This window comes from Bubalus bubalis, chromosome 12 (assembly GCF_019923935.1).
Source record: "Bubalus bubalis isolate 160015118507 breed Murrah chromosome 12, NDDB_SH_1, whole genome shotgun sequence".
Classification (NCBI taxonomy): domain Eukaryota; kingdom Metazoa; phylum Chordata; class Mammalia; order Artiodactyla; family Bovidae; genus Bubalus; species Bubalus bubalis.
In genome coordinates, this window is record NC_059168.1 from 32,342,775 (window position 1) to 32,368,284 (window position 25,510).

At 36.3% G+C, this 25,510-nt stretch overlaps 1 protein-coding gene across 24 annotated transcripts in view; it reads right to left on the minus strand.

The window, feature by feature from the left end:
* The window catches only part of NRXN1 (neurexin 1), a 1,220,650-nt gene that overhangs the window by 577,977 nt on the left and 617,163 nt on the right, over positions 1–25,510 (minus strand). For all 24 annotated transcript variants that reach the window (XM_025262312.3, XM_025262311.3, XM_025262309.3 and 21 more), the window contains 2 exons: positions 20,877–21,050; positions 14,742–14,861 (listed from right to left, as the gene is read on the minus strand). In XM_025262312.3, the coding sequence (XP_025118097.1) occupies positions 14,742–14,861; positions 20,877–21,050 (294 nt within the window). The remainder of the gene's footprint in view (positions 1–14,741; positions 14,862–20,876; positions 21,051–25,510) is intronic.

Here is a 25,510-nt window from a genome sequence, read left to right on the forward strand (position 1 = left end):
AAGGCCCTCTGTTTTTGTACAAGTGACACTTGGAAGGGGGAACGATGCTTTCACAGTTTCTTATTTCCCACTGGCAGTGTTTCAGGCCAGAAGTAGAGGTATTAAAGTCTCCTACCCAGTACATGTATCAGCCGGAGAAACAGAATTCACTAAAATTAAATCATAGCAGTTTTCAGTAAAAAAGAAATCATCTTTTTAGAAATCTAGAAATTGCAGGCAGAAGAGGCAACTCCAGGAAAGGTCATCTCCACTGTTGAAGATGATGCCCTTCCTCCTTACACACTAAAACTCAAGACCAGAAACCTACTATTAAAAACTAGGAAAAATCACATGCTTATCATTTCACAAATGTTTTTAACAAATGTTTTTAATATTTAACTTAAATAGAGAAAATGTAACTTCCTGGATTATTCAGAATGTTCTGTATTCTACAATATTTCATAAGCATCATTTTTAAAAGTCTGTTCATTCACTGAAGGTATACAAAGCTTTTCTCTTTAAAGCTGTGGACTTCATAAAATCTCATTAGGCATGGTGGTCACATGTATTAATATATATCAGTATAGGATTTTGGCCTGAAGATGAGTGACTTAAATGAGAAAATAAGACTAAATTTGCTCTGTATCAATTCTTTCTCATATTTACAACTATCTATATTGAGAAAATTTGTATATATGAATTCATTTAGCATGTGTTCTAAAATATTTAAAATGAAAATAAAGAAAGCATGTGAATCTCAATTTGACTACTTTATTCAATATTAAGAGACTACATGATGCCATCTATGGATGCAGACCATGGAAATTTAAGTAAGACAAGATTCTTGATCTTATTAATATGTGAATGTTAATAAGGAGAATACTTCTTTACATTAGATAAAACTTTTATAAAATAGCTGTCATAATTCTTATTATGAGAGAATGGTAGGAGAATAAAAATTTTAATATAAAAACCCAGTACATAGTAAATGTTCAATAAGTTGCTGTATTCTGATCATATTAATAATTATATATCCCTAATCACTTGGGTTTTTTTAACCACTAAAAACAATTGAAGTACTATAAGTAATTACATTTAGTGTTTAGCTAAGCAAGTACACAGGCATGACCCTGAATCAGTAAAAATTTTCAATTTAAAACAAAGTTGATAAAATAGATATCTAAAAGAATTTATAAATAAATAGCTATACAAACATGAAAGAAACAAATAGCAGATGACTTTGCCTTGTGTTTCAGGATTAATTCAAAGTTTCCTTTTTCAAAGAGGAAGACATCCCATTAATCAGATTTCTTTCCCCAAGTTCTTCTTTTTTATAGGACTTGGCAGGAAAGGTCTTTGGCTAAAATATAGCTTAAGATTAGTGTTGTGTGACTGAGCTGTAGGCTGCGTCCTAGAAGAGCCTTAAACATGAGTAAAAATAGGTCTGAGGGTTGGGAAAAGAAGAGAAAGAATATAGTGATAATGAATCACAAACTCTTGGAGCTCTAGGGACCTTCAAGATCAGGCAAACCTAATCTCTTATTTTATAATGGGGAAATTGAGGCCCACAAACTCAAGGGACTTGTTCAAGGTCATATACTGGAATCTTGATGGAATGGCCCACATATAAATCATTCTTTGTGAGTGAAGATAAAAAAGAAAAATGTAGATCTTACTAGATACGAGATCTTTGTTAATGAGAAGGGCAATCATATCTGGGGTACTGAGTTGGGATCACATTTATGAGCAAGTAGAAAAGATAGGTAAAGATGTGGAACATTTCAGGCAATGAAAAAGGATGCCATGTGAAGAACATACTATCTCATATGAATGGCATATTTGACAATGATTTTATTGACTCAACTTTCTTTTAGGCTAAAATATGTATGCAGATAAGAATAATTTTATAGGTTCTAGCCCAAACAAATTATCAGAGTATTACTCTGAAAAACCACAAACACTATTAATAGAAGGATATGCACTTGGATTTAGTCATTTTTCTCATATTGAAAGGAAAATTTTGATTTGAACTTGATTTTTCATAGCATGATAGTGTGAATGGGAACTTTTCAAACATTTTTTAAGATTGCCAGCCCAATGAAGATGTTAATAATAAAAATGAAAATTTGATATTTTTTTCAAATTACCATGAAAGAAATTTCTAAGATGGTATTGAAATCACCTCTTAAATCTAGTCATGACGCTTTACTTATGAAAATTCTTCAGGCAAACTTCCTCCATTCTGTTAAAGTTTTTGTTATATGGAAAGTATAGAACCAACAAGATGAATTTATAGATCATCTGGTCTAGCAGTTCTCAGATTTTGGGTGTATCAGAATTACCTGGAGGCTCTTATGATACAAATTTCATATAGCTCCATCCCACAGTTTCTAATTCAGGAGGTCTGGAATGTAGGAATATTTATTTCTAACAAATTCACAGGTTGTGTTGACAATATTGGTTCAAGAAACACATTTTGGGAACCACTGATTTAGTTCAGCCTGCTCATTTTACAACCTTCTTTTTTATTTTGGTAGACACATTCTAGTATTCTTGGAATTTATTTTTTTATACCCTTTCTCCACCTCTCCAACAACTAAGCAGGTTCTGTTTCTGAGGCTGTCACTATGGACTTGTGTGGTTTACAAAGACTGGGAGGTAGAAAATGTTGATCATCCTATCAAGCTGATATTAGGTAAATTCTCCTAAAATACTGAACCAGAGCAAGAAGGCCAAGTTACTCTTTTGTGCCTGGTATAGTTGTATCACATAAATGTTATCTTCATCATATTTAATATGAAAAGAAATAAGAACATTTTGAATCCCATCTATATAACATCACATGGGGACTGGACTCTTCCAGAACTGTTGCAAAAGCAGCATTTAGAGAATTCTTCAAGGACACTGGTGGACTCACTAAATCAGGGCATGAGTGATATGTTATTATAGGAAAAATAGTATTATTTTCTTCACAGAGAGCTTATGTTATTGCTGGGAAAATGCTCCAGTATTGCAAAATCGTAAAGTTGAGCTAGAAAAGATCAAATAAGCAATGTAGCATTTCATAATGATGTGATTATTCCTGCAGGTATCAGCTAATTAGTGATAAAAAAGAAAATTGAACAAAAAATTCTTGAAACAACTAAAGGTCTCAAAATGTGTTAGATTTAATGTGATAATACACCAATCAGGACATCAGCAAAATTTGAAGAAAATAGAAAGTGATGCTTTTAAATCCATCCTCCATGGTATCTGTACACACACACACACACACACACACACACACACAGACTTACCCACATCCCCCTAGACAGACAGACAGATAGACACATCTTTACTCAAAGCACTTTCTTTCTGGCTATGTAAGGCTCTAATTCCACATTAGAGTGGAATTAGAATCTCTAATATTAGGAATAAAGATAATGAAAAATGTATTTACCCCTGCCAGATATTATGTGATAAGTACATATGTATTTTTAAAGAACTTTAGGGATGGGCACACACATCAGTTAACTTGTAAATTACAGACTTTGGGTGATTATGATGTGTCTAGGTCCATTAATTGTAATCAGCGTACCACTCTGGTGAGGGCTGTTGGTAATGGGGGAAGTGATACCTGTGTGGGGACGGGAAACACAGGAAATCTCTGTACTTTCCTCTTAATTTGCTGTGAACCTAAAATGTCCCTAAGAAAATAGTCTTTAAAAAATCAGGTAACTAATGGAGGCCTCAAGAAACCAAGCTTCAAGTATTTCAGAACATTTACTGTGAGAAATAATACCAGAAAGAGAAGAATGGGATGAGAAATAGAGCTGGGAAATAAAGGCATAGACGTATAAAAAGATACCTGGTAGACAGTAACTGGAGACTCAAAAGCTGATAAGTCACCTGCTAAGTGAAGACTGTCCTACTCTGGATAAACTTGATCTGCGCTGGCTCACCCTGATGGGCTGAATTTTCTTAGGCAGAGTGGAAGTTGGGGAGGAGGTGGGCGATCTGAGGAGGACTCGTTCAGTGAAGGTGAACACGTAGAGAACGTTCAGTGACTACACTGTGTGTCTATACATGTTGGTATCAAAGAGTTGGCTTCTGAGCATATGAGGCACCGTGTACAGTTGTGTTTGCTGAGCAAGACTATGGAGAACCTTAAATGTTGAGTGAAAGACTATAAGAATGCTAGGGAAGTGAATGTCAACAAAACCTACTAACAGCGTAAGCAAAGGAGATGTTGGAGTGATGGAGACAGCATTTTCCCAGTGACCTTAAAACCATAAACAATACCTTGCACTGAAGTCCTACTCCATTTGGTTTTACATCAATACAGCTTTCAGGGACTCAGTGTTTATATATATATATATATATATATATATATATATATATATCTCATCATCATAATCACATACCTTGCAGGCATTGAATTCCAGAAGCGAGACTGCTTTCACAACTCAGACAGCAGCCTCTCATACTGTACTCCATAGATCAATTTTAGTTTCATGGGATTTAATTTTAAGAACCTTAGGTTTTCATCTTTCGCACTTCAACAACACTGAAAAAAGGCTTCCAAGTTCTGATTTACAGAATTATTGTCACTGTCAATAAAAGGAATGTGCCTGACACACCAAAATCCAGTTTAATTACTTCTGTGATGTCTCCTGCGGCTGAGAGGAAATGATATTTCTCTGACACTGTTCTGTTTTTAATTTAGTAAGATGGAGCACTTGCCCTGAATAGGACCTTGGAGAACAGATTTGTGATGGATGCCATGGAAGATGGACCCCACAGTTTCAGAACAAAGCTTTACTCTGAGGGTGTGATGACTGCATGAATCCAGATCCTTCATTCTGGACTCCTTCATGGGCATTTGAGGGATCGTCAAGGATTTGACATAGAAACACAGCTGGGATATTTATGCATCAAGTCATGACCCGGATAAGTTTTGCAATCATATTCAAAGGCTTGCTTTTAGCCAGCACTATTCCCAATGTCAGTGTTGTCCTGAGCTGCTGGAATCCAGATGAGACCTTGAAAGGTTCCCAACAGGAGATGCCAAATATTAAAATACACCCTGCACCATTTGAGTGAGGGAACCCAGCAAAATGCATTCTTTATTTTCCGCTACATACTCCATCTGTTTCTCTCCCTAAAGGGTCATATGTTATACATTATAAGAAGCATTCACACCTACGTAAACAGTTTCCACTGTCTCTGTCAAACACAGCCTCCTCCCTGTTCACGACCCATTTTTTTTTTTAAACATCCTTCTACATCCATCCACTCATCCTTTTATGAAACTTGTTTCATTCTGAAATCATTTCAAGTTAAGAAACGCCTTTGTACCTTCCTATCTACCAAATCCTGGGGAGATTAAGCCTCAGGCTCTACAGGTCATTTTCTGAGAGATGTGAATCTAGATCATTAGGGTCATTAAAATCATATACTCCATAATACCTAGAGCTTGAAACCACCTTTGTACTTTATGCTGCTGGAGAATGCTACCAGAGAAGTAACAATGTACAAGAGCACCGAGCTACAGAGCAGACCATAATTCCTCCCCATAAAAGGTCCCTACATGTTTTAATTGCCACAGTAAATCTCATTAAAGAAACAGAATACTTTGTTTCGGGAAGGAAAAAGGATTGCTGGACTAGGTGCATTTTCTTCATGGTAATATTTTTTTCCCTACAACTAAAATTATTCGTTAAAGCAAGCACAACATTATTTTTATCATGACCTTTCTTTGCACACTTCCTCGGAATCTTTTTTTCTCTTTCCTACAAATACAAGCAGGCTTTGATCTTGGCTACTAATCCTGTAAGCACTTTCCATGGTTTGGGCTTCATGCATTCTCTCATGTCATCCCTGTGAATCATTCAAAGACCTTAAAAGACCACACTGCTAACCTCTGACTTCATTTTTTTTTCTCCTTTCCACCTTAACACCACATAAAGAGAAACCTAAGATGTAATCATCATCATCAAACACTTGATACCTATGCAGTGATCAACACAATTCTGAATTTTTCTCCTCCTTTCCCATAATATACGTTGTGACTCTGAGTCAAAGAAAATAAGCTTGGGAAGTGTTTTGCCTGACTTCATTATCAAGTATTAAATTATTATTTTTGAGAAACCCAGGCTGTCACAGAAACATCACAGAAAATTCCCATCTCCATTTCATAATCAGTATCTTTTTATAACAGAACTGAAAGTTAATGACAGTAGGCTTTAAACAGCTATGAATTTTTAACTCGTCTTTGGAAGCAGAAGTGAGAAGTTAAGGAGAAGAGCATGTTTCATGCAACACAATGCTTAACATTATATGTAAGAACCAAGAGTCAGATGAGGTTGGAAAAAAAAATTTACAATGTTAAGTATCAGTCATTACCAACTTCTCTGGGGAATTTTGCATCTGGGGAATTTCAGAATCTATCCCTTTCTGGGGAGAATTGTAGGTGCAGGTAAGAATATGAGCTTGAAGTTAGACAAACTTACATTCAAATTTTCTCTGTGAAAATTACTAGCCAAGGGAGGGAGGATAAAAACATCCTGTTAGAATTTATTCAGGAAAGACAAATGGGGTGGCAGGGGAGGCAAAGTCCTCCTTTCTTACCCTTTACCCCTTTTTATCCCCATGAGAAACAGTTTTCCTCTGTAATCAGGGTAATCTGCACTTTTGAGCTCTGATAGGTATCCATGAATGTGTTGGCAAAGAAAAGTCTTTCTCACATGCAGAGACTGGCGTTATGTGGGCAGGGCCACCCGTAACCCAAGCGACCAGAGACAGCAACATACATGGGACTTGGGGAGGTAGTGGAGCTGCTAGGACAAGTGTCAAAGATTGTGCTAGCCTTCGTGTTAAGCAAAGGAAGCTGTATTTTGTTTAAGAAGATTTGAAAAATGGGGGCTGATGTTACTCTGGAGACCTGTTATCAACATGGTTTGCACGCAGCCCCCTGACCCCAGCTGCAGAGCCATGCCACAATTGTGGGGACCTCTCACACTGGGCTAGAGCTCAAGGTGTCTACCACCACATTACACTTTAGGATTTCTTTATTAACTATTTAATAATGCCATACATTTTTATAAGGTTAGATTGTTTGTTTGAAAGCATCTGTTTACATTCCATATTCCAATAAAATTGTATTGGTATTGGTAGCAAAAAAAAAAAAAATTACTAGCCATTTTAGCATAAAAAAGATATTTAACCTGCCAAAGCCTCGATAGCCTCACTTATAAAGTGAAAATAATATCTTGTGAATATTGAAAAGACAAGGTTTATAATATATAAATAATATGCATATGCTACTTATTATGTGATTCACATTAAAATATCTTGGTGTGATCCACATAAAAATATTTTGTAGTTCTTCTTAGGCACTTAGATATATTCATAAGAACAAACTACATAAACAACTTATGCCTGATCCAACCACTTCCTTCCAAATTCAATGACAGTTTTATTCATTTTTTTAATCAAATATCTACTTCACAAGTTCAGTTCAGTTCAGTCATTCAGTTGTGTCCGACTCTTTGTGAACCCATGGACTACAGCACGCCAGGCCTCCCTGTCTATCACTAACTCACAGAGTTCACTCAAACTCATGTCCATTGAATCAGTGATCCATATCCAACCATATCCAACCATATCATCCTCTGTCTTCCCCTCCTCCTCCCACCTTCAATCTTTCCCAGCATCAGGGTCTTTTCCAATGACTCAACTTATTCTTTTTAATCTTATACTCCTTTTAAAAGTTACCTACATGAACACATGTATACCTGTGGCGGATTCATTTCGATATTTGGCAAAACCAATACAATATTGTAAAGTTTAAAAATAAAATAAAATTAAAAAAAATTAAAAAAAATAAAAAATATTAACTAGAAAAAAAAAGTTACCTATAATAATCAGATTTCATAACGTTGGAAAATTATCTAACATTTTACTCTCTTCACAGACTTTCTTGGTTAGTAAATAAGTATTAAACTATTCATTGTTTATAATTATTTGGTATCTACAGGTTTATGAGAATTTGCCATGATAAATCTTTGGTTTGTTCACAAGGGTTTTTAGTGCATCAATTCTGAGGAAGCAAAATCCAAAGTAAAACCCAAAGAAATTAAGTTTGAAATGAGCACCTCAGATTCAAGCAGTCTCCCACCCGAGCCTAGATTCTGCACTCACTGTGTTGCCTGAGCAAAATGCACTCACACAAAAAGAAAATTATTCAGACAAAGACTAGGGTCACAGAATTCTCTGAAATAGCACCGAGTGAGAACCCAAATCACATAAACCCTTAAGGATAGTTAACAAAGGTGACTGGTGAAAACTTCCCTCCATGAGGCGGAGATCCTGAGTGGGTCCTGGTGGGACATGACAGTATTACCACATCAAAGGCCACCTTTGCATTTATAGAAGGCCTGTGATGGACAGCATCCATGTAAGAGCCAAATCAAGGTCCACAAAGTCAGATTTTAAAGCAAGCCAGAAAATTTAGAGAGTACTAGCAGAGGTAACGGGCCTCCCGGATAGTTCGGTTGGTAAATAATTCACCTGCAATGAGGGAGACCTGGCTTTGATCCCTGCATTAGGAAGATCCCCTGGAGAAGGGAAAGGCTACCCACTCTAGTATCCTGGCCTGGAGAATTCCATGGAATCATGGGGTCACAAAAGTCAGACACAACTGAGCGACTTTTACTTTCATTTCACTTTCAGTGGAGGTAAAAAACAAACAAACCAAAAACAACAACAACACCAAATAGACCTTCTTTTTTGACTTCTGGGGCCAAATTGGCACCAGTTACACAGAGTAAAAAGTCTGCTTAGAATCATGGATCATTCAGCTGCTGAAAAATATAGGGAATTAATCTGGGTAATTTAAATACAGAAATAGTCTACACTCTACTGTTTGGGGCTTTTCTTCCCACTTAAATTTTCTTATATAGATACAACTTAAAACTGTCATTTGATCACCCAATTGCAATATGAAGAGAGACTAATGCTTCTTTTTATGCATTTACTTTTATGATGTCTATTACCAACCAGAAGAACAAAGATAAATTTATATAAAACAGCAGAAGATAGCACTTCTACTATATAATACATTTCTCTATCATACATTATGCTTCCTGTTCTGTCTTTTATTGCATTTTCTGACTCAGTATGAACAATATTTTAATCCTTTATGGTTTAACCTAATACAGGTCTGGCACTAGATAGTTTTTCTAAAGCATTATAGTAAATATTACTTATGAATTGCTTTCAACAAGTTCAGGGCTGCCATTTATTATAGAAATGCTTGAATGATTCAAGGTTAATAAGATTCATCATACTCACAATGAGGATCTGGTTGTGGACACAGCTAATTGCTAAATTTTATTCAGCCATAAATGACATCAGTAGCAAATCAGCTCACAGCTGAATACTACTGGCAGCTTTACATGGGAGAGAAATAATGTCACTTTGATTCAAGTTATTTTTATGTATGTTATGATTCATTTACAGTAGTTCTGATATTGATGCTCAGATGCTGGGTATTAGATTTCCTTTTCAAAGAACAAAAGAAGGTGAGAAACAAATCTGAAGATATTTTAAAACGTCATGGTAACAAGTCACAGACAAATGTTTTGCATTCTTATCTTTCAATGAACAATTCTAATTCTCATACAATAGATACGACAAATTCCTATCAGTAAGATTTTCTTTTGGCAAAGTTTAGAACTCTGAAAATAGTCTTTTAATGGCAGTGCCCACACCTTCCTAGCACCAAAATAACAGCACTATGATGTATTAATCCCTCATGGTAACAGGCACCATTGAAGCTGAACTGTAATTTGGCACACAACATTTCTATACTAATGTAATGTGACAGTGTTATTATGTTCGCTATTTTCCATGTGATCATAGCCATATTCATCTTCCCCAATCTGACATTAAATTAGCTGGTGTGGTTACATTCTATTCTGAACCACAGGGAAGATACAGAAAAGGATTATTGTAGTACAGTGGTCTGATGATGGTGTGGATGCACACACGAGCATGAATCGGTGAAATGCAGATTTAATGCAGTGAATGTAAACTCTTAACACACATCTGGCATGCAGCATGCACTCAGAAAGCAGTTATATCCAAGAGAAAGTTCACAAACATGAGTGATAAGTGCAAAAAACAGTTGCTCTAAGATTTCAGAAGAGGGAAAGCTGACCCAGCTCAGGGGACCTAGAAGTTTTCATGAAATGAAACAGTTTAGGTAAAGATTAAAAAACGAAATTACATTTCTTCAAGCAGATATAGTGAAAGGAATGTATTTTAGGTAGAATGGGTACATTCCCTAGGAGGAGAAACTAGCATAAGCAATGGTGAAGAAATGGGAAAAATGAAATGTTGCTCAAAACTGTGGGTTAACTGGCATTAACATGCCATATGGACAAGGCTTTTTTCAATAGATAAGAATAAAAAATGAAACCTAGGGTCAGACCATGGAGGTTCGTGAACTCCAAACTGGTGAATTTGGAGAGAGTACTGTCAGCCACTGAGGACATACTAGAAATCCTTACGGAAAATTCATGCATCTAGTCAACATTGATTTAGTGAGTTACTACTATCACCAGTACATGTAACATGTAACATGCACATAGGTGCAAAACACTGGGCTGATCACACCTCCCGCCCCAAAACAGAATTACTGTTCCTGGAAGATAAGACCAAATATAAGTAACCAAAAGGTAGAAAATGATGGCTAATAAAATAGCATAAACAAAATTCTATAGAGGTCAAAGGGGGGAAAGCATTTTCTCTTTTAGGAGAGTCAGGAAGAGCTGGCAATATTTAAACTAGGGAGAACAGGAAGAAAGAACAAAACTGGAGGCATAGGATGGACTGGATGAGGGAGGGATGAGAAGGGGGAAACTCAACCAGATATTGCTACAATGAGCCAGAAAAATTATACTGGGGAGAAAGAGGAGAGTGAAAAAGTTGGCTTAAAGCTCAACATTCAGAAAACGAAGATCATGGCATCTGGTCCCATCACTTCATGGGAAATAGATGGGGAAACAGTGGAAACTGTGTCAGACTTTATTTTTTGGGGCTCCAAAATCACTGCAGGTGGTGACTGCAGCCATGAAATTAAAAGACGCTTACTGCTTGGAAGGAAAGTTATGACCAACCTAGATAGCATATTTAAAAGCAGAGACATTACTTTGCCAACAAAGGTCCGTCTAGTCAAGGCTATGGTTTTTCCAGTGGTCATGTATGGATGTGAGAGTTGGACTGTGAAGAAAGCTGAGTGCTGAAGAATTGATGCTTTTGAACTGTGGTGTTGGAGAAGACTCTTGAGAGTCCCTTGGACTGCAAGGAGATCCAATCAGTCCATCCTAAAGGAGATCAGCCCTGGGATTTCTTTGGAAGGAATGATGCTAAAGCTGAAACTCCAGTACTTTGGCCACCTCATGCGAAGAGTTGACTCATTGGAAAAGACTCTGATGCTGGGAGGGATTGAGGGCAGGAGGAGAAGGGGACGACAGAGGATGAGATGGCTGGATGGCATCACCACTCGATGGACATGAGTTTGAGTGAACTCTGGGAGTTGGTGATGGACAGGGAGGCCGAGTGTGCTGCAAATTCATGGGGTCACAAAGAGTCGGACATGACTGAGTGACTGAACTGAACTGAAAATATGGTATAGATATGGAAGAATTAAGGAGTACATGCAGCACCCTCCACACATGCACAAACACATACACCCTCAGAGCAATTATTTTTGTCAATTGAGTAGGTTATTTAGATGGCAACTTTCCAGCAAAGATAGAGCTTCACAAACACTTTTCTTTAAAAATAGCCTTTGGCACCACTTAGCCTAAGTACCACTTTTTTTGAAAGATTCCCTTAACTTCATTAATTAGTATGATTTATCCAAGATTACACTTACAAGGGAAAAAAGTATTCCCATCATCCCATTGTTAATTATGTCTCCAGGCTAACATAAATAAATTTTTCTAGTTACTCTAACTCTATGAAACTTATCAGAGAGATGACATTTAGAAGGTCTATGGGGGATTGGAGTAGGGGAATCTCATTTGCAATGTGCTATGTTCTTTCTCTTTCCTTAAAAAATAGTTTTCTTTCTATTTTCCATTCTTTTTTTAATTTGTTTGTTTTCCACGCAGTTGACAGCTACAGTCACAGAAATTAAGGATAAATATCTAAACTGGAGAAGAAAATTTCATTAAGAAACAAAATGTCGTATTTTGCTTTATTTAAAAATTAAAAGTCATCCTCTATACAGAAAAGGAGCTTGTTAAAATGGAATCACACTTGGCTTATGTGTACAACTTAAAGAAAAGCAGTGAGATGCAGAGATAAGGTTTATTTTGATGAGTTTAAAGAGTGAAGAAACTGCGACATACCACATTTGTTGCTTGTTAATTGCATGTCTTCAGGATAACTGTCACTCCTGTATAATAGTGACAACTTCTACAAATAGATATGAAAATAAGATGTGCTTTTAAATATTGATCTGTACCTACATAGCCTCACCACCAAAACACCAATGTATAAACCAGGAAAACTACTTCACATTCCCAGAAAACCCACAAAGAGGTAATGATTTAATCAAAATGCATGTATTCTGAGAGCCCTCCAAAGTCATTTTAATGCTGATTTGTGCAAAAGGCATATCAGGAGACCTATTTATTGAATGACAGTTACCTTATTTACAAGAAAATAACCAATAGCCTTATCCTTGTCATCACCGCTACTATCACCCAAGAGCAGCATTCAAATAATTTTCTGTAAAAAATGACCTGCAGACAGCATGATACTTAAGCAAGGATCTCGATATTCCTTTAGGAAATGTCTAGTAAATACACCGGAGACAGAAATGGCAACCCACTTCAGTATTCTTGCCTCGGAAATTCCATGGACAGAGAAGCCTGGCAGACTACAGTTCATGGTGTTTCAAAGAGTCAGACACGGCTGAGTGACTAACAACAGCAACAACTAGCAGATAAACAGAGAAAATTAAATTCTTTATACTTAACTCATATACGAGGATACACAATCTGACACAACCAAGAGACAACCATTGTGTAAAACATGGAAACTAAGCACAAAATTTGGCAGATAAATTCTTTGGCAAAATGCAAAATGGTTCCATGAAAAACAAAGAAAAAAAGCACTCAGCTACATGTGTCAGGATCATATTTAGTGTTTTTAAACCGTCATAATGAAATCACAGCAAATTATCAGTCTTCTGTTTGTCCTTGAAAGTAAGCTGGTTTTATTTTCTCTGGGGCAGGAGCAGCTGAAAGAAGTTACTGTTCTATTTATATCCAAACATGTGTTTATTAAAAGGATATATAGATTCTTTGATTTGCTTTACTCTAGGTACATATAAGTAATTATTGAGTCTTTACATAAGGTTATTTATATAACTCCAAATGTGGCTTAATGTTTGTAGGAGTGGTTTGATTTTTTGAAATACAGTGTTTGCAAATGTGCAATGGTTAGTATATATGCTTGTGGCTTCAGGTTTCTTGTAATTCTTGTAATTGAAGGGGTCATTGGTAGGATGAAGACTAAATAGTTCTCCTTCTGTTGTGGTGTGATCTTTACATGCCTCCTCCAAGTATTGCTTACTTTGTATTAGTCGCTTGTTCTTTCTTTATTCACTGTCAGATAGGAGACGTAAAAATGGCTAGGAAATCATGCTATACTGCTAGGCTACAACAACTCAGTTCAATAACATATTTTATTTTGACTCCATCTTCAACACATACACATATCTACTGACATGAACAGTCTCAAATATATAAAGGTCAAAATGAACAAACTCTAGTCTTTCTTTAAATCCATACTCAAGCTCAGCTTTAACTTGGAAGCCCAAACCTTCAGTCATCTCACCTGCTTTCCCATCATCCCATCCTAGAGCTTTTCTTAAATGTAGTAGCATTTACAACATAAGTATGGAACTCTATTTTACAACAGAAGGCTTTGTCAGATATATTTTCTCAATACAGCAGAATGCCATGATTTGTAGGAAACCCTTTTATCATATTGATGAAGTACTGTAAAGCAGTACCTATTGGAAAGTTAAGAAGCAGAACTTCATCTCATATGCCAGTTAGTTTGGTCTCAAAATTCAGACTGCTATCACATAAATTAGGCTTTCACAGATATTCCATAATATATTGTGAATGCTGTGTTTCTTTACCATGCTTATTGTGAGACTGAAGGGGAAAAAACAGAAACACAAGTGGCTAAAATATAAGGGAGAATAGTTGAAGGACAAAGTTTAAACATTCTGTCTGTTAACTTAAAAGATAGTGTGGGCTTGAAAAGATGTAGAGAGAGAAAAAAATAACAAGACCTGTTAATTCACTAAAATTCCAGCTCTCAAGATAGAATCTTATGAAATTAAATATTACTTAATAGAAAGCAACATGAAGGCTCTTTCAAAAATTAGGGAAGAAGTGTCATATAAAACAAAGGAAAAAATTATTTTCAACAAGGTATTCACTAGCAGTTCAAAAAATTCCAACGAAGAGTCAAAGACCAAAGGATCAACCATTATCACAGATTTTGGGGAATGGCATCTTTGATCAATACTTCAGTATTTCAAAATGGTTCTTTCTGTAGGATCAAACGCTTCTCCTGGTTACAACCATTGAACTTATTCATGAATAATATAAAGACTCTTAGCTTTAGACTGGGGTATCAAATAGTATCTGGAAGCAAAGACAAGCATCAGTACACACGCGGGTACTCACGGTCATTGCAGAGCGGTCCGCTGAAGGAAGTCATGCTGCAGTCACAGCTGAAGCCATCCCACTGCTGCAAGCACACCCCTTGGTTGGAACACGAGTCCTCCTGGCAGGTTGTGCTAGGCCCTGAAAAACAACCCAAAAGAAACTTGGGTTCTTTAAAAAAGTCAAAAATGTGTTACACATGAGCAAGGTCACACACAGTAGTTGCCAACACCTCAAATTACATGACCAAACTAGTCTGGAAAGTTCTAGTTCACACACCTGAATTAAGAACAGAGAAGCTGTCATATGAAGGTTTTCTGGAATTTCAAATATAGGACAAAATACGTTATAATAGTCAACTAAACCAACAAATAGTAAAAGCAAGCACATAGCTTCCAGTATGATTATGGTAGCAGGTAATCTCATTCCATCTTCAATAACTCTCTCTCACTGTTTGGATTTTAGAAAAATGCATGGATCTCCTTAACTTCTAACCAATGGGGAGAGACACCATGAGAGATGGAGATTACAACTTTCATGAAACTGAGATAAAGATTGGCAAAAAAAAAAAAAAACAAAACTGAAGAGAGTTGTGCAAAAATGTCCTGCAAGTTTCTAGAAGTTTTCCTGCAGAAACTATGAATAAAGTTATGACTGTTGGTGTTTTGGATAGGTATGTTGGCAAGTATCAATTCACATGCTTTAACAATTTCATGCAATCAAACATAAAATTAAAACCTGTATAAATGACACGCCCCCATTTAACATACAAGAAAAAAAATGCTAGTCTATTTCTAAAGAATCATAACTAGAACACTGAAAAACAAAGAACTGAAAAGAATGATCAAAGCATTAAATGTAATCACTCTACAAACATATTCAAGACTGAAAGCCTTTATGCAAACTATGCTACAAAATAAAATTTCTTACACAGCATTCAAGAAGGAAAAAAATTAAATCTATACCCAAATAATGGTTACTGCAAAAATATAAGATATGTTATTTTGAGGTTTCCACTGTGTATTATGGGGTTTCAGTCTTGTTTTATACACACAGGGCTATCTACCTTGCAAGTCAGCTTTCATCAATGCAACTTTGTCAGCAAAATAAAAAAAAAAAAAAGCAAAATATATTAAATGTTAGTAAGCAATACTGAAATGGGCAAACACAGAAGATTCAAAAAAGCATGCTGCTGTAAAGGGGGAGAGAAATGCTATGTAGAGCAAACAAATTAATAATTAACAGCCATAAATCTTAGGAGAAGCCAAAAATGAGAAAGCGATAATTGATTAGAGTTTCACTACATATGTATTCATAAAATGGTTAATTGAGCCAATGACATGTAATGAAGGAAAATTAACAAGGCTTTTGCATGTTTTCCTCTCTTGGATAGATATGAATGCATTGCCAAAATGACTGCCCTGCTTAGCTGAAGCATGCAGCCCACTTATCATGTGTAGATACAATGTATACAATAGTCATTATCAGACCCTTTCTATTTTTTTCCCCCTCTGGGTCTTTTCTCTTGCTATTGCAGTTAAAGTTTAAAACTGTAATGACAGCCATTCTCTGCCGACACTTGGACCTTACAGTGAGACCAAACTATCCGAATGTAGACAACATCATTTAAAGTAGATGAAAGAAAAAGTAAAGAATGGAAGAAGCAAATTGCAATATAATTCCCCATCAAGAAAAGTCCTTTACAAGATTGCAAGGTGGAGTATTTATCTTTGCTTTTACCAGACGAGGTATTTATTGCTTACAGGTCTCAGAGTTACATCTATATTTTCCCTACCTTTATAACTGTCTTCCACTCTCACAAACTGCCCTGTGAATATTTATTACAGAAGAACCTCACTAGTAAGGGTTATCTTAGAGATGGGTGGAAAGGGAACAACATCTACCTCAATACCTTTAGAGTATAAACTGAAGATATTTTCTAGCAAACATAATTTTAGGTTTTATGAAAACACAAAAATAGATACCAGACTAATTACATGCTATTAACACTGACTGCCTTTGAGGTAACTGCTCTAGCGAATACATGAGAGTTATCTGTAATTAGATTTTGTACAAACTGATGTTTTAATAAATGCCAATTTTAAACATCCTCCTTACAAATATATTTTTATTAGAAATTCTGAGTCATGGTATTCTTCATAAAATGTATTGAATGTAGCCTAAACTATATGAATATTCACAAATTTAGAAATCATAGTATTGTAACTACTAATTGTATCATCATAATCATAATCAGTAGAGTAATAATAACAAAAATAATAGTTGCTTTTAATAATAATAATAGCTAGTTTTTCTCACTTATTATATCAAAGAACCAAGGATCACTAAATTGCTCAGTTTTTGTTTTTTTTTCCAGTCTGTGAGAGGTAAGATCTTTATTCCATGGTACTAAAGACTGAAAATAATTAATGGTTGTTAAAAAAAAAATAAAATCTTAAAGCAGTATTTCTTAGTGCAGTCCTTCCTGAGCACAAGCCCAGCTTGGGTCAGGGGCTGTTATCAACAATACGGTTCCCCTGATTTGCTCAGCAGAAGAAAAGAACAGGAACAAGAACTGACGAGGAGCCATGCTTTTGCTTTTATCTTTTTGTTTTTGTAAAAATTATCAGAAATAGAATTGCAAAATAATGCTAAACTCTAAAAATGGTAAAGTTGCAATTTTGAAAAATAACCTGCCTCTCCATATTGTACAGCAGCCACTCAGAGTGTCTGCCAAGTCTTTATGTGAGCATAAAGATATGCTTTATTATTATGTTTTTATTATCACAACAGTTTTTTATATTTTCAGGTATTACAAGAGCATTCAGGCCTATGCCTGACAAGTCACATTTTTCAAAGAACTCACCTTCTAGAACAATATTTAAACACTGACAGGTATTTGCATGAGACAAAGCCCTGAATTTTTCTTTTTAGTTTTATAATGTTCTTTCTATTTTATCACTGAATAAAATTGGGAGCAAGCCACAAAGACTTTTGTACTAAGTGTTTGAAAATAAGGATATTTTTGAAAAGGAAAGGAAAGTGAAGGTAAACGACAATGTCTGGAAACCAAAGAAACAATAGAAAAAGGTGCTTAGGTGTCTGGGATTTCAAATAAGACAAAGTTGGGCTCAAAGCTTCCATATCCGCTTACTTGCTGTGTGACATTAGGAAGATCACGTTACATCTGTAAGGCTCAAATTGTTTTTTAGTTTAGTCACTAAGTCATGTCTGACTCTTTTGCCACTCCATGGACCGTAGCCTGCCAGGCTCCTCTGTCCATGGGTTTTCCCAGGCAAGAATACTGGAGTAGATTGCCATTTTCTTCTCCAGGGGCTCTTCCTAACCCAGGGATGGAACCTGCATCTCCTGTATTGGCAAGCAGATTCTTTACCACTGAGTCTCCAGGAAAGCCTCAAGGCTCAATTTACTCCTCTAAAATAATCCAATAATACCTAGCTGTTAGAGTATTGAGAATTAAATGAAATTGCATATATATAAACATTGTTATCAGTGCTTGATCAATGGTAGCTTTAATAATGAAGCATTTCTGGAGCTTATAATGTAGTTCAAGAGTTGAATGTTATGAGTAAATGCATGTGTCTAAAAGCTGCTTCACTGACTCCATGTACAGAAGTTATCTTGACTCACTATTGAGCTTAATTGAGTCTGATTATTGGTGCATTGCCAGTCTCTATTTTCTCTTATCTAAGCAGGTCAATTCCTTTCCAGGCAGTAATTTTCAGAGTTTGTTGTAAGGCCAAAAGCATCAGCATAAGTTAGGAACTTGCTAGAAACATAAATTCTAGAGTCCCATCTTAGATCTACTGAACCAGAAACTTTGAGGGTATTGTCAAGTGACATGGGTTTTAACAATGCTCCAGGTGCTTTCAATACTTGCTCAGGTTGAGAAACATTAATGTAAAGGGAAAAGGACAAGGTAAGCTCCATCTGCAAGCTAACACTTGTCATGTAAATAAAATAAACTATTACTCATTGAAATAAGTTAGAGAGAAAGGCAGCAAGTGATTATTGTGAGAAAACCAATGGCTTCTCACATGAAAAAAGCTTAGAGATGTGTTGGTCTTGTTGGGTGGACATGGTGGAAAATCATGGGAAGATATTATTAAGTGATGTCAAATTTATACTATTTCTGTTAATATTAATACGGGGGTTTAGTGATTCTGACGTGATTTGAACTCAAAACCCCTTAAGACAATCATCTTTAGAGAAATAATTCATGGACTATCTAGAAATTGATCCTGAAAAACCAATGACAGGCACATCTGAGATTATTCCTAGGGACCACAGAGAACAGAAATAATCATAAATTAAAAACTGTTAATCTTGATGTTGGAGCAAAAAAAAAAAAAGCGAAATATTAAGGCAGGAAGGCAGGAACATGTCAACATTTTAAAAATAAAGGAAAAGGGGTTAAGAGAGGGTGAGGATTATTAAAGCTCAGATAGTAAAGCAAACTAGATAAAGTAAGGAGGGAAACAATGATATAATCTACTGAATGATTTTAGATGTTCAAACCATAGTTTACAATTACTCAAGAGGATTCCAATCAATCATATTAACCAATTTGCTCATTAGATTATGATGGAAAATAACACCAAATTTTATTGTAAATATACTTTCTCAATACGTTTCTCATTAGTTTTCCCTCCCACTCACCCACTCAATTATGTGCCAGTGGTGGGAGGTCATGTGTGTGTGTCTGTTTTTCTATCTTGTGAGTGTTTAGCTGTGAATGTGTCTCTGTCTGTCTGCTCCCACCATCTCTTTATAGGTGAGAAATCATCAAGCAACTTGTAGAAAGGCCTATTTTTGAAAAATATTTTCAGAAGAGTTTGTAGTAACTTAAAAAAAATACATATATCTTCGATTATTAGATCACCTCCAAGGATCAAAGTTATGTCTCACATTTCTGTATTCATCCACTAGAGAGAATTTATTCACTTAACAATTTTACTTCCTTTTTTAAATTAATGAAAGAATAAAACACACAGTTTCTTTTTGTTTTACAAAAGTGTGTTATTACAAAATATGAAATAAAGAAATATGGCAAAACATTAAAAATTAATTCATCAAAGATTTCAATTAAATAACCTTATTCTCTGGCATGATTAAAACAGTTTGAATTTCACCTGACTTTTCAGGAAAATATATACTGCAAAGAGGAAAAAAAATGTATTTTCAAATAAAAAATTTATATGTACGTAGGTAGTTACTAAACCTAATAGCATTATTTTGGCTGAGAAGAAATGATTCATAAGCTTCTGGGGGACAGGAATTCACATGTCTTCCTTCATTTCTCCCATGTGAAATTTCATTATGAATCTAAAATTTTCAAAATGGCCCGAACTGTATTCAACATTAAAGGAGAAGCAGCAACACATTCAGAGCTACAAAATTCAGGATAATGTGATTAAATTGCATTTATGGAGGGAGAGATGGCTCAAACAATCTGAGGTGTTGAAGTGAAAATTATCTAAAATGAAAGCAGCAATCAAAAAGTACTCCTACAGATCTTAGTCTGATAGAGAACACAAAAGAACAAAAAGATACTTGAGCACATTTCTGAAGTGTGGAATATTAGCCTTGGGGAATAGAAGAAACCAATTTTTGCCAAAACAAACATAATATATGGGAGACACTTGTGCTGTCATGTAGACACAAATCATATAGTGATTTGAGAATGAATGTCTGAATGTTATTTTCTTGTTGGGTCTTACTGAATGTAGATTTCAAAAAAAAAAAAAAAACAAAAAAAAAACAAAAAACCAGTCTCAAGTTGATTAACATTTGCTGGAATAAATATGTTTTTCTAGTTCAAATGGAGTATCTATTAAATGCTATAAAGCAAGCATTGCAGAGCTGATTAGCACGCTAATGAGATGAACTATGGAATGCAAAGTAGAAAAATCAAGATCCATAGATATAGCTCCAATTTTAAATTTATTGAGCATTAGTGTAGGTTTGCAAACTGTCCAGAAAATTTAAGATGTATGGGATGAATAAGGATTTTTTAAGCCTTAAATAGAGATTTGGCCAATTGTCAGAAATGAACATTTTGCTGGCCAGAGAGATCTGTTCTCATTTATAGGTGGAATTAGAATTATTTTGAGTGTAATAACGAAGATCTAATACCTTCACATCCTCTCTCAATCTGTCCATTGCAGAAAAGAGCATCTGAGATGAGGTCTGGAAGCCGCCCATTTAGATCAACCGATGCCAGGCAGCCTTGAAAGCCCTCCTTAGCATGGACGAGCTTTGGCAATGATTTGTATGTTTCTTTGGCCACTCCTCCTATATACAAGTCACCTGTAGGAAGACAAAAATTTGGGTCACAAAAGTAATTTGTCATTGAGTTTAACCAACAGTAGGACAGGAAAAATAAATAGTAAGGTTTATTTTTCATTAAATTAATTTTCAAAATTAATAAAATTTATAACTATTTTCTTAAAAGTAGAAAACAGTAGAAGTGTTTGACTAATACATCAGCACTAGAAGAAATTTCTAGAAGCTAGTACCACAGAAAACTAATTAATACAGTGTGGCCAAATGGGCAACATGGGCCATGAAGAGGCCCCTGAATTAAAATCGAAGTTATTATTTACCAACTCCATGGCTTTGAGCACTTAAAAAAAAAATTCTCTGATAGTTAATAACCTCATTTCTTACATGGGAACAATAAAGTGTATCCTATAGGACTGTGTGAGGATTAAAAGATAAAATAATGGAGAGCATCAGAATGAAAACATGTAGTAGATGTTAGAAGGTGCTAGTATTATCAAATCTACCTTCTGCTTAGAGAATTCTAGGTTTTTCTGTTAACTAGAAGCTCAACAAATTCTAAATGTCTAATGTCTAAAATTGCCTTTTCTATTATGCTTAAATCTATTATCCTTGCTTGTACCTATCTTATTCACCAACTCAATCCCATAGTACACTGTATATACCTGAAAATTCCACCCCCTTTCAAGTATTTATTTATTCATTTTTATGTAAAGGTACACCACTTTGAATTCGTTAAGCTGTTCTGGGATCATTTAACAAAGCATCAATAACTTTCCCCCAATTTTATTACAGTTTCTAGTGGGACATTTTGCTTTGCTTTCTCATCTTCATGTCTCTAGGTTTGAGACTTCCAAATTTAATGAACTACTACTTTAAAAAAAGAGATTGTAATCCAAGTTTGATTCTATTCCTTTCTATCACCCTATCTGGATAGCATTGAGTAGATGTAACTAACTAACTCTAGTAGACACTTAATCAGTGCAAAACATAAGGAGGGTCACCACAAATTTCCTTGATATACTACTCATGTTTTTAAGTCCTGGTAACATATTCTATTTAGCTACTTAGTTCTTTGAGTTTGCATTGTCATTTGAATTTTCTGTCTCACCTTAACCATTTTATTTAACTCTCATGACACCCTGATACCATCTCCCACTGTAATACAGAACTCCTACATTCTTAATGTTTTCCGGGCCCCTTTGTATTGTTTTCATGAGACCTGGGAGTGAGGAGAACTACACGCTGATGCTCACTCTGATTGCTGAGTCATGAGTAATAAAAGCCTTGGTGTCTGACCCAGAAACTGTGTCTCCTGTCACCATCCACAAAACAGTAATAAGCTATCTTGGTAAGCAGGGTAAAAAGCAACACATAGAATATTCCTGGGTTGTATTGATACGTAAATTGAGCTTGTTTATAGTCATTGAGCCATAAAAACTGAGAACTTAGGTCCCTGACCCACTAACTAAAGCTCAAAATACTAAACTAGGATGCCATAGATCCTCCATGATTTGTACTGAAGGTACTGGGTGTGTTTACTTTTGCTACTTCCTAAATAGAAGAAAACACCTATTGATTATTAACCAAGATTCCTAATATTAAAGGATACCATGCTTTTGGTCTAAAACAGGATACTACCTTTGAAATACATGATTTTTTCTTCCACATTTCCTTTCTCTTAGTCTTTTCTCCCACATTTCAAGTGATTGTGTTTTACTTACTTCAAAGAAGGGATATGGATCAGAAACCAAAGACATAAAGAAGTTGTCCTTATGTATTTGATCCTTAAAATTCAAGGCTTTTAAAGGAGTGAAAAAGAATATAATGGCAATTACATGAGATGAGTAAAGCTTTCCTGTCCCTCATGTGGGCAAGCAGGAGAGAAAGTTGGAGGAGAAGAAGTGTGAACATAGTCATTCCCAAAAAGAGGACATAGTATTCTGATGTGGAGAAGGCAATGGCAACCCACTCCAATACTCTTGCCTGGAAAATCCCATGGACGGAGGAGCCTTGTAGGCTGCAGTCCATGGGGTCGCTAAGAGTCGGACACAACTGAGCGACTTCACTTTCCCTTTTCACCTTCATGCATTGGAGAAGGAAATGGCAACCCACTCCAGCGTTCTCGCCTGGAGAATCCCAGGGACGGCGGAGCCTGGTGGGCTGCCATCTATGGGTCGCACAGAGTCGGACACGACTGAAGTGACTTAGCAGCAGTAGGAGCAGTGTTCTGATGTGAGGTCTGGTGGGTGTCAAAACCTCAAGTACGCTGAGGAAAGTAATAATGATCAGTGGCATTTCCTCAAGAGAACCCAGAAGCAGCAGTGTAATCTTCAAGAAGAAAAAGCTGCAGGGTAGATTTAGACATGCTGAGAGCTTAGGGAACCTCACAGAGCTTTCCATATCCCACATGGTATGGAAGCAACAGAACAATTCCCAGAGTAGCACAGGGAAGAGCAGAAAAGGGCTGGTCTGAGGACGGCTTCCCCAGTGGTGCAGACAGTAAAGCATCCTCTTGCAATGCAGGAGACCCAGGTTTGATCCCTGGGTCAGGAAGATCCCTGGAGGAGGGCATGGCAACTCACTCCAGTATTCTTACCTGGAGAATTCCATGGACAGAGGAGCCTGGCAGGGTACAGTCCTTAGAGGTCACAAAGAGTCAGACTCGACTAAGAGACTAACACTGAGGAGGTTATGCACACGAAGAATACAGATGGTGAGTAGCAAGTCAGTCGGCACCTATGCTGTGAGTATAGATTATGTCACACTAGCTCTTGTGCAATCTCTCTCTATTCCCAGAATATTGGTACAGTGGAAGTCTTCTACCTCCAAATAATCTAGAAATAATCCCAGGGAAATGAAAGAATGAAAAGTTCCTGAGGTTAGATATTCACTAAGTCAAAGAATCAGAGCTCCAAACAGAAACCAAGGTGAGTTCTAGAAAAACAGAGACAAGTGTCTTTGTTGCTCATCTGAGATAGTAGGCTGATTTATGCTGTTAGATGTCAAGTGCAAGGACCTACTTCCTACATTCATGTATTGAAATAAATTTGTTAGGAAATTTCAGTTTTCCTCTAGGTCTACTGAATGTGGTATTGGAGAACAGTGGTAGCTGAATGAAGAATTCTTGGCACTGCTTCAGGCTGTAGAACTTAGTACTGAAAGTTATGTATGGGATGCTATATATATGATAATCAATTTTCTTCTTTCTTTTCAATTTCTTTATTTTATTTTTTGACTGTACCACATGGCATGTGGGATCTTGGTTCCTCAACCAGGGGTCAAACCCACATCCCCTATATTGGAAGCTTGGAGTCTTAGCCACGGGACTGCCAGGGAAGTCCCTCCTCTTTCTGACTATAACCTCCTCGAGGATAGAGACTGTGTCTTTGTTTTCAATTCTCCCTCGGTGCCTAGTACTGGGCTACAAGCACAGTGAGCACTAAATAGTGTCAGTCAGCTGATGGGTTGAAGTCATGTAGAAAAGAAAAGAAAAGAAAGAATGGCAAGGCAACACAAGGGGAGAGAGCTAATTCTAAAATGCACTTACTTCCATTCCCCACTTCCTACTATGTCCTACTTTTTTCCTATTAGGACACTTTCCCAAATAACTTTTTAAAGCTTATTGAAGAGAACTAGTAATCTTTCTCTTGTGCTGTTAAAGAGCAGAAAATATTGATTCAAGCCATGCAGGATACAAGCCTCGGACAAAGCAAGGTGGACGAGTTTGGCTTTATAAGCAGGGGATTCATTCTCATTTTCATTACTGAAGCTGCACTTAGCACTGCCACTTAATACAGTCTTTATAAACTCTTCATATAGCAGACGGTGGTCTCAAGGCCCCGGTGGGTTTCCATAGGAAGAGAACAAAGGAAACCTTTAAGTGGCTTGAGCCCTGTGTAGCATTAGAGTTCATCAAAGATGCAGCTTCTCCTTTTGATCCTTAAGATGATGGAAGGAAAATGACCCATTAGCACTAATGGGATCTTGAAGGCAAAATCCTGTGCATGGAAAGGAAGTTGGGTGTTTTTAAAGATCCAGTGTGTGAATGATACCCAGGATGGACATCTAGTAAGAGTAAGTTTCCTATGGACTTCAGGCTATGCTTTTATTCTTTCTTCAATCTATGAGTGACTGGTTGATTTTCATTAGTATTCTTTAAGTAGGCCATATATAGAACTGACAAGGAAATGATGGAGCTGGGGCAAAAGAAGATACAAAGAACATGTACAAAGCCAGATATATATCAAGAAACCCTGATCTGTGGCACTAGAGTGGAATGCATGTGTGTAGGGGGTGTGTGTAACAGTCCCCTCTCGAGAATATTATCTGTAGAATGACCTGAAATGATACCACAAGAATCTGTTTCCCAGTAGCTGGGCAGTAATGAGCAGGAAATAGTACACAAGCTTTTTAGTTATATCTGGCTACAGACCCTGGTTCTGCCATTTACTGATTGCCTCAGTGTAGGTACATTAAGTTATACA